A 16,646-nucleotide genomic window follows, 5' to 3' on the forward strand; every position below is an offset into this window, starting at 1 on the left:
TGTTCAACAGCAGTAATTCCTGAAGAAAAAACTACATTACCCATGATGCTGTGCAGAAAATCCACCAATCAGAGTTGAAAGGCAAAAGGCACTCCCAGAAAGCGCTGCGATCGACTCAATTTCCCTACACTCTCAAAATTATATAATATGCATATTTTTTGCAATATATAAAATATGTTTTTATACATATAATAATTTTGAATTGGGTAGTTTTAAAAAACATTGTTTTTAATTTCATTTATTCGCAGTGCTTTATGGGATTGTAGTTCTTTTCCTCTCTAAAGTTGGCTTTTTATCTGATTTTCAAATAGTTTTTTGTTAAAATAAAAGTTTGAAATCTTATTCACTTTGTTAAAGCATTTAAGCCATGAATCAAGCCATTGCTACAAAGAGTTTGGGGAAAAATTAAGGGAAAAATACTTCCGGAGCCAAGGCCACTGAAGCGCACTATTCAATTCACATTTATTTGTATATAGCGCTTTTCACAATACATATCGTTTCAAAGCAGCTTTACAGAAAACTAATGTAATGTGTCTACATTACAATTTAGAGTGATTTGTTATCAGAGGAGACTGTGTCCAAGTTATGGATTTCAGAAAAAGGTACATATACAACTCACAGTTAGCTAACAACGTACCTACTAATGAACAATTTAATAATTTAAGGCAGAAACAATGAGCTCATTGAAGAATACATGTTGTTAACAATGATTAGGGTAGGCTATATAGAAAAAAATCAACTCTAGGCTATAGCAGATAGGATGTTTGCTAACCACAAATCAGACCATCTGCTTCCTTGTGTTAAAATTAATAATTACTGCGTGTTGCATAAATATCCCACTGATAGATTTTAATTGTCGTCTTGGCAGTTGCAAGGTGTGGCATGTCACAATGCAGGACATGAACCAATGGGTTCTGCATGTCAAAACCGCATGATTACAAAACCAGACCAAATTATTGAAAATCATTCTCGAGGCTGTACAGTTAAAACTGATGAAACATTTGCAATGGTGTTGCATGATAATGTCAAGGTGACGTTTCAGGGCGTGTCGGTGTTTTGACTACAGCTTTTTCTAGCTGCAAATAAACAGCTGAGAGCTGGACAAATGCTTGGTCATGTTTGACTATTTTAAATTGGTTCGATCAGAATCAAAATACTGTGACTTTCCCATATTCTACTGTGAACACGGTCATATCCACATACAGAACGAGGAGCTCCAGGCAAAGTGAGCTGGTCATTAAAACAGCGATATCATGAAAGGTCAGAGGTAAGTCATACAACATTAATGAATAATTCAGAATTCATTGGTGCAGAAAACATGAGCATGTGGGTTCCACCGGTCGTTTATAATACAAAGCGGTATGTTAAGTGATTGGTCCTGTTGTTAATCAACCCAATACAATGAACTATAGTTCACTGAACTGCCTGTAGGCTGTGTTATGTGACATATTTATTAATATTTGTCCTGCAACTGTCCAAGTAGCAGCTGTACTGCTCTCGCCTAAACAGTCCTTGAGTTTCGCTCGTTGTTGTTGTTGACAGAACGGAATTCGCACATCTGATTGGCTAACTGCATAGCCCCAACTGACACAATGAGCCAATCAGCCGTTGGTTTTCAAAGCCTCTGCAGTTTTCACATTAAAAGACCTTTTACGTCTCATGGATGCTGAATACTTATTTTTTCCTTCTTCTTTCATTAAAAAGTTGAGTACTGTACAATAGTGTGACAAAATTAATTGAAAAATTATATTTTATTAATATGTTATGCGATGTCCTCGTAAGTGCACACCAGGACTATATAAAAAATGGCAAAAAGAATGGGATTTTTTTCTTCATTCACCAATCAATTTTTAGGTTTCAGAATTTGTTTTAACCAAACTTTGTTTAAAGATGATTCTCAACTATGTTATTGTACCTTAAAAATAAATAAATTGATATACCATTTTACTTTATGCAATATGTGGGTAAAATTGCCATTAATGGTTTTTCCCATTCAATAATGTATTCTTGGAGCAACATGTACCTTATGAAAAAAAAAGAGTAATAATGGGACTAATAGTTGGTAACATTTTCATAATAATATCTAATATTTTATAGGAACATTGATATTTAATTTCTTTCCCTATTATCACTTCTTGTGTCTCCCAAAATGCCTGATAAACATGATTTAAGTCCTGGTGTCCTCTATTGAGGACATGTATGAAATCAATGCCCAGTTTTTTTACTGGGGTCAAGCCATCCGTACTACAGAAAGTCATATTTTGATTAGAAACCCCATAACATTTTCCTGATATGTTGATTTATAACAAACAATTTGAAAATTACAAAATATTACAAATCATATTTCCATAAGAGTGCTAAATTTGATCATTCAGTCATTTTCAAAGACCAATGAGAAGTTGTTGTCCTGGTTAAACTTCAAAACAAAAGCCCTGAATGTGCTCTTTACAGGACATCCAGACATAAAACTGTATGTTGTCAGAGAAATTCACTAAAATATATTGTCCTCGTACGTGCACAGTGGCACCCCAGGAGGCTATAAATACATACATTTTTGTGAGGAAATTCACATGGGGGCAGGCAACAATGTGATATTTATATTTAACGAAAATAAATGTAAAATGTTTAAGCATTTGGCTTTGTATATATTTTTTTAAGATCATGAGTTAAATAATATATTTATATTTTAAATAGATTTTTACATTTAATTACATTCTTTAAAAGTAAATATTACATTATTATTGCATGTACAATTAAAATATGTTGATAATAACAAATGTTTTAAAAAATCCATTAGATTATATTTTCATATTAAATAAAAGTGACTTTTATTCTGTAGAATAATCCGGTTACCAGCTGTCTGTCGCCGCTTCTGTGGAGTTCAAACGGGAACTCTTTGCTGTTCTCTTCCTTTAAACTATTTTATCCGATATATTATTATTTTTATTCGTAAAACAGTCATGTCTCGGATAATGTGTTTATCACGGGGTCTCATATGCGCAAAATGTAAATACAGTGTTCAGAAATCCGAGCCCTTTGTGTCTTTGTTGACATCTAGAGTGAAGTTCAGAGATCAGCTGATAAAGAGATTCATTTCAACAGCCAGAAGACCAGTCATCACCTCCTACAGCCACCGACACACGGCCTTATGGATGTTCGGCATCGGGACGGGTTTTGTTCTGGCTCTGGGCCTGAAATATCATGATTCTGCCTCTGAACACTGTGAATGCAACGCACAGAAGACGGACAGAGCTCAGACTGGCTCACAGTACACCGCTGCTATAGAAACCAGCAGAGACCTGCTGCGGCGGATAAAGGTACAGGTAGACGAGCTTTATTGACTAAGGGCGTTTTCACACCTGAAAGTCCGAACCGAAGTTCATGTTTTGATACATTTTTATCACATTGCAATTATGCGAGCACTAAAGCACTTTACATGACATTCTTGCGTCCTGTCGTCATCATCTATGTGGGCTGCATCTTGACGTTTTTTTTTTCTTTCTGCATCTTGACGTTGATTTGTAAACGGACGTGCGTCTGACGTCAGCGTGTTGTCCATTCGGCGGTTAACTGACAAGAATGAAAAAAAAAAAAACTTTGACAAGAATGAATGAAGTTGAACAAACATATCTATGGTTGCCACTATTGAACAGTGCGCATTGCTTGACTATTTCTTTTCTATTTTGAATTGTTTCGTTTAAAAGTGGACATTTCAAGCATTCTACGCACATATTTTTCAAGTCTGTCTGTGAGCAGGGTTTCCGCGGGGTCTAAAAAAGTCGAGAATTTCAAAATCAAAATTTTAGGCCTTAAAAAGTCTTAAATTCGCAGAAGTAGTGATTTCTAGGTCTTAAATCATTTTAAACTTAATTTTCTTAATGTCTTAATGTTCCTACGTCCATGTAACGCTACTAGGGTGACCACCATCAAACAAACCAAATGTGGGACGATTACTAAGTTTGTGTGGGACAATGTGGGACATGTTACCAACACTAAAACATAACCTGAAACTGTTGTATAATCTTAAATTCAACATCACTGAGCCCAAAGGCAGCAGGCATCATGCAGATAACTACTTTTGAAACAGTTCTGACCAAGTGCAACTAAAATCAATAAATAAATAATGAAACAAATAAAACAACATTAAATTAGTTAATCTTATATATTAATTTATATATAGAACTGTATTTTTATATATATATATATATATATATATATATATATATATATATATATATATATATATATATATATATATATATATATATACACAGAACTATCCATTCGTTTTCTGACAGGGAACACATGGAACGAATCAACGCTCCACATTTTGATTGACAGCCGTCACAACCTACTAGTGACCGTGTTTACTCCTTTCTTTTCAACCATTGGATATGGTTTAAAAAAACGGCTTTTGTATATTTGTGTAAGCCGGGATGTTACTTCTGACGAAGCGCTGTTAAATATAGGTGAAAAACGATGCCGCGAAAATAATACATAAAATGCTTTCTTAAAAAGGCAAAAGAACGCATGCATGTTTTCTCATTATGATCATTAAAAATCAACAGACTGGTGAAAATGCGGGACATTTTCTCAATATGCGACATGCGGGACAAGGGGTGAAAATGCTGTGCGGTACAACGCAAAGCGGGACAGGTGGTCACCCTAAACGCTACTCTAATGCTCATTGAAATGCTCCCAAAGCGCTTTAGAATGTTTTTTTGTTTTGTTTTTTAATTCTGGGTGTTGTAGTTCTTTCTTTCGCTAGTCCACATATAATTTGCTGAATTACGACTACAAATGAGACCAACATGCATCTTATATTGCAGCCAATCAGCTTTCGTATTATTGGCGGGAGTCTCTTTCGGATTGTACCACAGACACATAAAACTTCAGCTAATAGTCCTCCAGTTTTTCGCATTTCCGCGATTACTAAATACAACGAAAAATCAACAATGCATTTTTTTTAGATCCTGCATAATTTGTAATTTCACCGCAAAATGACGGCAAAATAAACAAGATATATGCAATTTGTTTATTCTATTGTCATGTGTGACTGTTTTGAAAATATTTCTGGAAAATTAACCACAAATTCAGTCCTCTTGATCTAAAAAATTACCCAAAAAATATCCTGGTGGGATTGAGCTATGGGGAAGTGCCAGTTTATCGATACAAGTTCATCGAATTGTTCAATTTGAATAAATAAATTTACTTTGCAAGTAATTTTGTGACTGCATTTCCTTTATAGGTCTTAAATTTCATTCATAATGGTCTTAAAAATGTCATAAAAAGTCTTAAATTTGACTTGGTGAAATCTGCAGAAACCCTGGTGAGGCAAGTAGCTGCTGAGTCTCGGTTTATTTATGAGACATGTTCAAGAACAATGCAAGTGGGCACCTCCATGTCACGATTTTTGTCTGCTACAGCCTATTTGCTTCTTATTTATCAAATCCAGGCAATTGGCTGATGAAACATTGATTAAAATTAAGATAGAATTTATACAAAACGAAATTCACTTTAAAGAAAGGCTTTCTACAAAACAAAACTGAATGAAGTGGTCAAAATCATTTCTGACCTTCTGTCTTCTGACATATTGCGCATCTTTACACTTTCCATAATCAATATAGCCTAGATGAAATTTAAAAATAACATTATAATATTTAAACATAAATAGGAACTTCCTGTAAATGGTCTGAAAGTCCGATCTATACAGAAAATGCTTTCACATTAGAAACGAACCGAACCTTTGTTCGGTTTGATCTGGACCGAGACTCGTTGGACCAAATTTCGTCTGTTTGGTCCGGACAGTGGTCCTGGGGAGGTTTCACATCTGTAATTTTGATTCGGACCAAACTGAAAAGTCCAAAAATTCGGACCAAACATGCTAGAAGCATTATAATCACTGCGATAATGATCCAATCAATGACTCTTTAAGCATTTGCCTGTTTAAATCCAAACAGTGACTTTTTGGCGGGGAAGTGTATATATCATAATTATATATGATATATATTAATGAATCATTTTAATTTCAAAATTTTAAAATTTATAGTGCAGAATGGCCTATCATTTTTCAGGATGAAGTTGGAGCTCCTGGGATGGTTATTGGAGTCTCGGTGGACGGCAGCCAAATTTGGTGTGAAGGTAGGACATCTTCCTCTACACATTTAGATCTGGTCCTTTAAAGGCTCATGGGTAATCTGCACTACTGTGGTGTTTACAGAAAGATGCGTAATGCTGTGCATGCTTAAAGTGAAAATGTTATGAACACATATATGGCACATAAAGGCCACAAGTTCAGCATATCTTTGAGGACTGTTTTAGTGACCCCTGGCTGTGTATGTTCTCTCTGAGGCGTTGGCTATGCCGATCTGGAGAACAGAGTGCCTTGTGGTCCCGAAACGGTGATGAGAATCGCCAGCATCAGTAAACCTCTGACTGCAGCGGCCGTCGCCAGACTCTGGGAGGAGGGCAAAATTGATCTAGATGCCCCTGTCCAAAAATACGTCCCTGAGTTCCCACTGAAGCAATTCGAAGGAGAGAATGTGAGCACATCCATTTAAAAAGAGGTTTTTAATTTAATTTATTAAAAAAATAAATTAATTTATGCAAATTATTACTAATTTTACTTAAACATACAGCAGGGATGGGCAACATCTGTCCTGGAGTGCCGCTGTCCTGCAGAGTTTAGCCCCAACCCTGATAAAAAGCTCACCTGCTGCTGCTTAAGCTGTGTCGGAAATTGACCCCTATACCCTCATTCACTATTCCCTACAATAGTGAGTTAACTACTTACTACAATAGTTCACTAATATAGTTCACTTGAGGGAGTGAAAGAAAACGAGTGAGTTCACTATTCCCTACAATAGTCCACTAATATAGTTCACTTGAGGGAGTTCACTATTCCCTACATTAGTCCACTAATATAGTTCACTTGAGGGAGTTCACTATTCCCTACATTAGTCCACTAATATAGTTCACTTGAGGGAGTTCACTATTCCCTACATTAGTCCACTAATATAGTTCACTTGAGGGAGTTCACTATTCCCTACATTAGTCCACTAATATAGTTCACTTGAGGGAGTGAATGAAAACGAGTGAGTTCACTATTCCCTACAATAGTCCACTAATATAGTTCACTTGAGGGAGTGGAAGAGAACGAGTGAGTTCACTATTCCCTACAAAAGTCCACTAATATAGTTCACTTGAGGGAGTGAATGAAAACGAGTGAGTTCACTATTCACTACATTAGTCCACTAATATAGTTCACTTGAGGAAGTGAATGAAAATGAGTGAGTTCACTATTCACTACATTAGTCCACTAATATAGTTCACTTGAGTGAGTTCACTATTCACTACATTAGTCCACTAATATAGTTCACTTGAGGAAGTGAATGAAAATTAGTGAGTTCACTATTCACTACATTAGTCCACTAATATAGTTCACTTGAGGGAGTTCACTATTCACTACATTAGTCCACTAATATAGTTTACTTGAGGGAGTTCACTATTCCCTACATTAGTCCACTAATATAGTTCACTTGAGGGAGTGAATGAAAATGAGTGAGTTCACTATTCACTACATTAGTCCACTAATATAGTTCAATTGAGGGAGTGAATGAAAAAGAGTGAGTTCACTATTCACTACATTAGTCCACTAATATAGTTCACTTGAGGGAGTTCACTATTCCCTACATTAGTTCACTAATATAGTTCACTTGAGGGAGTTCACTATTGCCTACATTAGTCCACTAATATAGTTCACTTGAGGGAGTGGAAGAGAACGAGTGAGTTCACTATTCCCTACAATAGTCCACTAATGTAGTTCACTTGAGGGAGTGAATGAAAACGAGTGAGTTCACTATTCACTACATTAGTCCACTAATATAGTTCACTTGAGGGAGTGAATGAAAAAGAGTGAGTTCACTATTCACTACATTAGTCCACTAATATAGTTCACTTGAGGGAGTTCACTATTCCCTACATTAGTTCACTAATATAGTTCACTTGAGGGAGTTCACTATTGCCTACATTAGTCCACTAATATAGTTCACTTGAGGGAGTGGAAGAGAACGAGTGAGTTCACTATTCACTACATTAGTCCACTAATATAGTTCACTTGAGGGAGTGGAAGAGAACGAGTGAGTTCACTATTCCCTACAATAGTCCACTAATGTAGTTCACTTGAGGGAGTGAATGAAAACGAGTGAGTTCACTATTCACTACATTAGTCCACTAATATAGTTCACTTGAGGGAGTTCACTATTGCCTACATTAGTCCACTAATATAGTTCACTTGAGGGAGTGGAAGAGAACGAGTGAGTTCACTATTCACTACATTAGTCCACTAATATAGTTCACTTGAGGGAGTGGAAGAGAACGAGTGAGTTCACTATTCCCTACAATAGTCCACTAATGTAGTTCACTTGAGGGAGTGAATGAAAACGAGTGAGTTCACTATTCACTACATTAGTCCACTAATATAGTTCACTTGAGGGAGTTCACTATTCACTACATTAGTCCACTAATATAGTTCACTTGAGGGAGTTCACTATTCACTACATTAGTCCACTAATATAGTTCACTTGAGGGAGTGAATGAAGGTTTGGAAAACGGATGGATGGATGATTCAGCTGGGGGCGCCATCTTCTGGTCAGAAACAGGAATTCATTCGGTACAACCCTCACAGTGCATTATGGGTATTCTCTAACCGTTGAGCGTACATCAGCTGTACACTTGTTATTGCCATGCACTCTATAACGTCCACTATGGTTTAGTGAAAGTGTGAACTCACACTACAAATAGCTGCCCCCTCAAATAGTGCCCTATTTAGGGTAAAGGGTTAAACACAGTTAGTAATCCTGAAGACATAGTTTAGCTTTCAGTGTTTGATTAGGGTTGGAGCTAAACTGTGCAGGACAACAGCTCTCCAGGACCGTTGCCCATCCCTTGTATACAGTATATACAAATTTATTAATAATGAATTTGGTTTGGCTTAGCATTTTTCCCTTTGTCCCTAAACCAGGTCACAATAACACCTCGGATGCTCCTGTCCCACTTGAGTGGCATCCGTCACTATGAAAAAGATGGCAAAAAAGTGAGAGAGGACAAGGAGAAGGCAAAGCGCCTTCTGAAGCCCCCGGAGAAGAAAGAAGAAAAGGGCTCCGCTGAAAACAAAGAGAAGCCGAAAGCGGAGGACAGTAGCGCTAAAAGCAAAAAGAAAAAAAAGGAGTTTGAGCAGGAGGAGTACTACCTCAAAGACAACTTTGAGAATGTCATCCAGGCTTTAGACTTATTCAAAGACGATCCTCTCATTTTCAAACCCGGTATGTTTTCAGTCCACACAGAACAAAGCGCTGGTAATGTGATTTTAGAGGATGCTGGGTTTATTTTTAGAGCATCGTGCCTTGAAATCTTCATCTTTTTAAAGGAAAAGCTCACCATCATTTACTTACTCTCCTGTCATTCCAAACCTGACTTCTCAAAATTAGAAATTTGGCAAAATCTTTGGTGGATATCGACGACCTTTACATGCACCCGCATAACGTGATTGTAATGAGATTTAGGCAATATTTCGATTAAACTTTACCTCATGTGAAGACAATACTTCAATCAAATTGTAGTAACCATAATTGCAGTAAAATATGTTGAGTATGCAGATTTTAAAGGTCTCTTACAATAGGTTTAAAAAACACTTTAATTGTCTCAGAATATACATTGTAGCAACAGCTTTCAGCAGTCAATCTCTCTAAACCCCTCCTTTCTGAGGGCTTTCTCTGCTGTGATTGGTCAGATGGCGCAGTCTGTTGTGATTGGTCTACTCTACTCTGATTGGTCAGACAGCCCAGTCTGATGTGATTGGTCAGACAGCCCACTCTACTGTGATTGGTCTACCACTTACAGAACATGTCAAAAACATTATCGGAATTTCAGTTACAGATCTTTCTCAGCTTTTGATACACAGCGATATGAACCTTAACAATGGGGCCGGTTTTACAGTAAGAGATTGTCTTCTTATTATTGGGAGATGAGAGGATCTGTATCTCTTACCATTGGAGAAAGCATAATGGCTAACTTGGATCACTTGAGGCACCTCAGCCTATCGTGTAATGGCAGTGATGTCAGTGGCCAGCGTTCAGATTTTTATGACAGTCAGTTACAGTTTACATTAATCAGTTTCTTGTGGATTAGCACGTTCGTCTTGTGAAATAATGTTCTATGTTTGGTGTTATATTGCTAGTAAACGTACAGTAGGACTGCATTGTTTGTGGAATGTGCTTTACTGTGGAAAAAAGAGTTCATTTTCTGTTCATTAAAAGACAGCTTTATTGGGCATACACCGTGATACTATTCACTGAAAATGTAATTGTAATTTATTTGTTGAAACCTGGAAGCCATAGAGAGACCAAGTCATTATTTTATAAATTTTTTCATTAAACAACAATATAATCAGATATTTATAATTAAACTATTCATTTTCTGTTTATTCATTATATCAGCATCATAGAACACGGCAGACATAGTCTTTGCAAGTCTTATTATAATTGGTAAAATGAGCCTGAAAGTCAGAAAGAAAATATCAATATTGTTTATTTTCTTTAGACAATATACAATATCACTCAATATTACACAACTATTATTAAATACTACAACAACTTTGCTGGTGGCAATGCCATATATGTGTCCTACCCGTTGTAAAAATTCCCCTTTTTTTTATCAAGGTAAAATCTACATATAGTTCCCAACAAAAGCATTTGTAAAAGATGTTGAAGATTAGCAGACAGGCAGTCGATTCATTAAATGATAAGCTGTTTTCTCACAAAGCTGTTTATTCCGTATAGTGAAGCCTCTCCATTGATATCCATTTAAATGGCCTTTTGTCTCCAATACGGCTGTAGACATGTTTTGTATTTGCCCGAAGATTTCATCTGTGGCCTGTAACACACCGACTGTATGTGAGTTCATCATTTATGCTGTGCATTGGGGTATGTGAATAATGGCAGTAAAAAATAACCATAATTCTTAGCGAATAATCAGAATAATGAAAATTGTATGTAAAGGGGAGTGAAGAAGTTTGATTGTCATATAAACATCTCACTGCAAGTAAGACCTAAAAATAACCACATTATTGGTGCACATGTAAACGTAGTCAATGTTGTATGCAGTTGTTGTAATTTGACCTTCTTCTATTTTACAGGTTCTACATTCCTGTATTCCACGCATGCTTTCACCCTTCTGAGCGCCGTGGTGGAGAGAGTAGCAGGTCAGCGCTTCCTCGACCACATGATGAAGATGTTCCGTGAGCTGGGCATGCTTAGCACCGTACCAGACGAAAACGACCCAATCATATACAACCGCTCGAGGTAAAAGAGACATTACAATTCAAACGCATGCTGCATTGTGCAGCTGGTACAAGCTCTCAAAAAATTCAGAGTTTTTTCAAGAGTTCAAGTTGTAATTACGAGTTCTACGAGGACTTTTTACAAGTAGGAATCTCTGTAATTCCGGCATGGTGTGAACGCACCTATACTTGAAAATGTGCTGGGTCGAGAAAAAAAGGTCAAAAATGTTAGGGTGACACAAATCTACAGATAAATAAACGTTAAAAAGAAAAAAGTACAACATTTTATATGTAATATTAATATTTTGTTCACCAAATCACAGCCATGTTATACAACCATGTGGATAAGTGACGTTATTGTTAAAGCTACACTATGTAACTTTTCCGTCCGCTAGAGGTCGCCTGTTCAAAACAAAGGCGTAGTTTGATGATGCCAAGTTTGAGCGCAGAATCTTGGGACATGTGGTCTTCAGCTCACAGCCGGTGGAAAAGAATCAGGATAGGACTCGGGCAGAAATCATGTTCATGGATGCGATTATTAACGTTACTGTAGTATGAAGAAGAAGCAGGAGCGATTGTTAATAAGAAGAGCGGAACACAAGCCTCGCGAGCGGCGGGACCTTTATTATGACATAGTCGCCGGCGGGACCTTTATTATGACACAGTCGACTTTCCGCCATTTCCGCTTTTCCGGTCATGAATATGAGGTAACGCAGCTCTGTTTATCATATTAGATACATCTGAGTGTGTTGAAAATGATGTTATGACGTTACTCTGTGCGTTCGCTCGGCGGCTGCTATGAAACTTGTTCACACTGAAAACCGGAAACCGAGGGGAACGCAGATATGACGCCATCGACAGGCGACTCCCTCACACGTCCCGGTTCCTCAGTTAAAATAGCAATTTTCTCACGATTTACAAATAGTTGGAAACATTTGGGATATTGTAAGTACTCAACTGAACAAAATATATAACACTGGCCTAGTGGTTTTTGATATTTTACTGCAAAAATGTTACATAGTGCACCTTTAACTAAAAATAAAACTATAAAAAAGTGGTTTTGTCATTAAAATAAATCTCGAATAAAATAAAATATAAATATTAGATATTAGAAATATTAGAAATGTTGCCTTGGAAACAAACTGAAATAAATGTATAAAAATAATTAAAGCTATATGGAGTTGTTGTTTTTTTATTTATAAAAATGTAAACAACTAAAAAAGCTCAAACTTTCAAAAATTTTAATGAAAACTGGAAGTATAAAAAGACAAGCTAATTCTAAATATTAATAAATAACATAATAATAAATAAAAATGCTAAAATGTGGAGCAAACAACATGAAGGGGCGAAAAGTAAAACAGGAAATGAAATCATAGAGAGACCCCTGCATGGCACATGACTGTGTGTCAAGGTCAGTAAGAAAATACCAAATCACTTAAAAACACTACAAATATGACATCATTCGACCTTTTTACGACAATACAAAATTTGTTCAGGCTGTAAAATGTCACGTGGTGCGACTTCCCAAAAATGTACAAATATTCATGAATTAATAAAACTAAAAGAAAGAAGTTTTACCTTAAAAATATGTTTTAAAACGTTTTTGAGAAAATAATAGGCTAATTAAGATATGTACACCGACATATTCAAGATACTTTTTAATTTATAGTTACACCACATGACGTTTATTATTCGAAAATGGTATAAAAGTTTGTCATAATCATATTACAATGATTTCATTTTGCTTTCATATGATTGCACCATGGATTTTAAACTAGATCTTTTAAAGGATATTCCCTCTTCTTTATCTTAAACACTTTTATTCATCACATTCTTCCCTTTTTTTTTTTGGCAGATTCTACCACTTGAACAAAAAGGGCCGTGTTGTGAACTGCCCCTATGTGGACAATTCGTACAAATGGGCTGGAGGTGGATTTCTGTCCACTGCGAGTGACCTTCTGTTGTTCGGTAACGCTCTGCTCTACAGCTATCAGATGGCCGAAGCGAAGAACACAGACGGGCTGCTTCCTGGCTTCCTCAAACCCCACACAGCCAAAGCCATATGGGCACCGGTGGACAAAACAGAGGCATCGTGGGACAAAGACGGACTGTACGCCCAGGGCTGGCTGGTGGTGGAGAAACAGCAGAAATACGGCCAGTGCCGCAGCCGTAGACATTACGTCTCGCACACAGGGGGCGCTGTGGGAGCTAGTAGCGTCCTGCTGGTGTTGCCCAGAGAGCAGCTCACCAATCAGAAGCTGCTTCCTCCACAGGGGGTGGTGGTGACCATCATCACTAACATGCAGTCGGTGGGGCTCAATACCACTGCGCTCAAGATCGCACAAACATTTGACAAGGCCAGGGAGGAAGAAATCGCATCTGCTTGACACACACACACACACACACACACACACACACACACATGGCCCTTTTGTAGCCGTTTTGAGAGGTTAGTCCTGAACATCAGGCTTCTTGGTTTACAATGCTGAGGTGTGTCCATGCTTCAGTTTTAATTCAACATTTGTGCCAAGCGCCCATTTTGAAAGCTTTTATACATATGTGAACTGTCTAATATGTTGAATGAATAAAAAAGTGTCATGGAAACTTCTATGACGATCTTTTCATTTTCCTTCTACATTCAGAACACATTTTACATCCACAATCTGGTGATTTATCACATTTATTAAAGGGTAGTTGGGATGTCAAGCAGTGCCTTGCAGTCTAAAACTATTTTAATTGTATTTTAATTAACAATTGTATAATTACTGCACACAGATTTCATGACCTCATATTCAAGTCTACATGGAATATTTGTTCTTTTAAAAATGTATTTGTCACACCACTGGAATAAGTGAACTGCATAAAGTCAAAATCTGATTAAAATTGTGTGATAGATAGATAGATAGATAGATAGATAGATAGATAGATAGATAGATAGATAGATAGATAGATAGATAGATAGATAGATAGATAGATAGATAGATAGATAGATAGATAGATAGATAGATAGAGAGATGGATGGATTGATGGATGGATGGATGGATAGATAGATAGATAGATGGATAGATAGTAATGCTTAATCTCCACTAGATGGCAGCACTTTCATCAGTTCAAGGCAAGTATGGATATACATTCTTTCATACTTTCATTAGTACACAGAGAGAGAGAGCAGAGTATTTAAAACTAAATTCATTTGATATTTGACTTTTGATATTGTCTCTGTTGCCAATTTACCAGTAGTCAGAAAACAACAAGCAGTCAAATGAAAAGTTACTTTAATAAGTTAAACAGACATTGGTGTGCATACAACCAAGCAATGGATTTCATATATTTTTTAAAAATATATATATGTTTTATTAAATTCAGCTTCTTAAAGGGTTAGTTCACCCAAAAATGAAAATTCTGTCATTAATGACTTCCCCTCATGTCGTTCAACACCCGTCAGACCTCCGTTCATCTTCAGAACACAAATGAAGATATTTTAGTTGAAATCCGATGGCTCTGAAAGGCCTCCATTGGCACAATGCACTTTACACTCTCAAGACCCTTAAAAGGTACTAAAGACGTCGTTACAAAGTCCATCTCACTACAGTGGTTCTACAATAACTTTATAAAGCGACAATAGTTTTTGTGCGCCAAAAAAACCCTAAATAACGACTCATATAGTGGATCATTTCAAAACAAGCTTCGAAGCAATGAATCAGCGAATCGAATCATGATTCGGATCGGGTGTCAAACTACTGAGATCACGTGACTTTGGCGATCCAAAGTCTGATTCGACTCGCTGATTCATAACGCTTCGAAGCTTCATGATGCAGTGTTTTGAAATGATCCACCATATAACTCGTTATTTAGGTTTTTTTGCACACAAAAACTATTCTCTTAGGTCTTACCTCAATATTAAGGTGTTACGTGTCAAACGACATGAGGGTAAGTAATTAATGACAGAATTTTCATTTTTGGGCGAACTCTTTAACTGATTGTTAGTTTATATGCCTATATTGGATTATATAGTTTACACAGAATCTATATTAACAGTCAATATTAATTCCTCATATAAATCTTATGCTCAACTGGTACATCAGCGGTTTTATATATTATTCGATATATTTATCTTACAGTTTTTCTCAATCACTTAGGTTCAATTCTTGAATTAAACTTTTTTCTTCTCATAACAATAATTTCAGGTCTCTGAACAATTAGTTTCTTGTTCATATCAGATTTGTATATCTTATTGTATATCTTATATGCTAATTATATATATATATATATATATATATATATATATATATATATATATATATATATATATATATATATATATATATATATATATATATATATATATTGAGATCTGGGGAATTATCCTAGACGCATTATCCTGCTGAAAGAGCCACAGCCACCAGTGAATACCGTTTCCATGAAAGGGTGAACATGGTCTGCAACAACAATGCTTAGGTAGGTGGTACGTGTCAAAGTAAAATCCACATGGATGGCAGGACCCAAGGTTTCCCTGCAAAACATTGCCCAAAGCATCACACTGCCTCCGCCGGCTTGTCTTCTTCCCATAGTGCATCCTGGTGCCATGTGTTCCCCAGGTAAGCGACGCACACGCACCCGGCCATCCACGCGATGTAAAAGAAACCGTGATTCATCAGACCAGGCCACCTTCTTCCATTGCTCTGTGGTCCAGTTCTGATGCTCATGTGCCACTGTTGGCGCTTTCAGTGGTGGACAGGGGTCAGCATGGACACCCTGACTGCTCTGCAGCTATGCTGCCCCATACACAACAAATTGTGATGCACTGTGTATTCTGACACCTTTCTATCAGAACCAGCATTAACATTAACAGCATTAACCAATTTGAGCTACTGTAGCTTGTCTGTTTGATCGGACCACACGGACCAGTCTTCGCTCCACACGTGCATCAATGAGCCTTGGCCGCCCATGACCCTGTCACCGGTTCACCACTGTGAAGACTGCAGAGCGGGAACACCCCACAAGAGCTGCAGTTTTGGAGATGCTCTGACCCAGTCGTCTAGCCATCGCAATTTGGCCCTTGTCAAACTCGCTCAAATCCTTACGCTTTCTTATTTTTCACGTGTTACATGTAAGCTTAAAATTCTTGTCATGGAAGAGCAACAGGAAGATATGTAAGAAGATATGTAGGGGTGAATTCAGATTGATTGCGACACATTTTGCCATTGAGATTACTTGGAAGAAGTATCCCAATCAACCTGAATTTGCTCTATGTGTAAGAGAAAGACATAACAGAGTGTGTAAAAATGAACTTAATGTAACAAATTTC

At 36.9% G+C, this 16,646-nt stretch overlaps 1 protein-coding gene across 3 annotated transcripts; it reads left to right on the forward strand.

The window, feature by feature from the left end:
* The first annotated feature begins 1,045 nt into the window (after positions 1 to 1,045).
* lactb (lactamase, beta) lies at positions 1,046 to 13,959 on the forward strand. 3 transcript variants are annotated; one of them, XM_079809508.1, is made up of 7 exons: positions 1,046 to 1,267; positions 3,059 to 3,317; positions 6,075 to 6,141; positions 6,352 to 6,542; positions 9,023 to 9,323; positions 11,195 to 11,360; positions 13,194 to 13,959. In XM_079809508.1, the coding sequence occupies exons 1-7, from the start codon at positions 1,254 to 1,256 to the stop codon at positions 13,723 to 13,725; spliced, it is 1,530 nt and encodes a 509-aa protein (XP_079665634.1). In that variant the 5' UTR covers positions 1,046 to 1,253; the 3' UTR covers positions 13,726 to 13,959. The 3 variants fall into 3 exon arrangements, with proteins under 3 accessions (XP_079665634.1, XP_079665633.1, XP_079665632.1); XM_079809507.1 differs by lacking the exon at positions 1,046 to 1,267 and having other exon boundaries at positions 2,830 to 3,317; XM_079809506.1 differs by lacking the exon at positions 1,046 to 1,267 and having other exon boundaries at positions 2,842 to 3,323.
* The last annotated feature ends 2,687 nt before the right edge of the window (positions 13,960 to 16,646 follow it).

The sequence above is a fragment of the Gobio gobio genome, assembly GCF_949357685.1.
Source record: "Gobio gobio genome assembly, chromosome: 25".
In the NCBI taxonomy this organism is placed as follows: domain Eukaryota; kingdom Metazoa; phylum Chordata; class Actinopteri; order Cypriniformes; family Gobionidae; genus Gobio; species Gobio gobio.

Bases quoted from the DNA above. Each gene is read 5' to 3' on its own strand.
- lactb (XM_079809506.1), top strand. From the start codon at position 2,961: ATGTCTCGGATAATGTGTTTATCACGGGGTCTCATATGCGCAAAATGT. The intron at 3,324-6,074 runs GTAGACGAGCTT...ATCATTTTTCAG, and splicing joins TGCGGCGGATAAAGGTACAG to GATGAAGTTGGAGCTCCTGG. The intron at 6,543-9,022 runs GTGAGCACATCC...TCCCTAAACCAG, and splicing joins AGCAATTCGAAGGAGAGAAT to GTCACAATAACACCTCGGAT.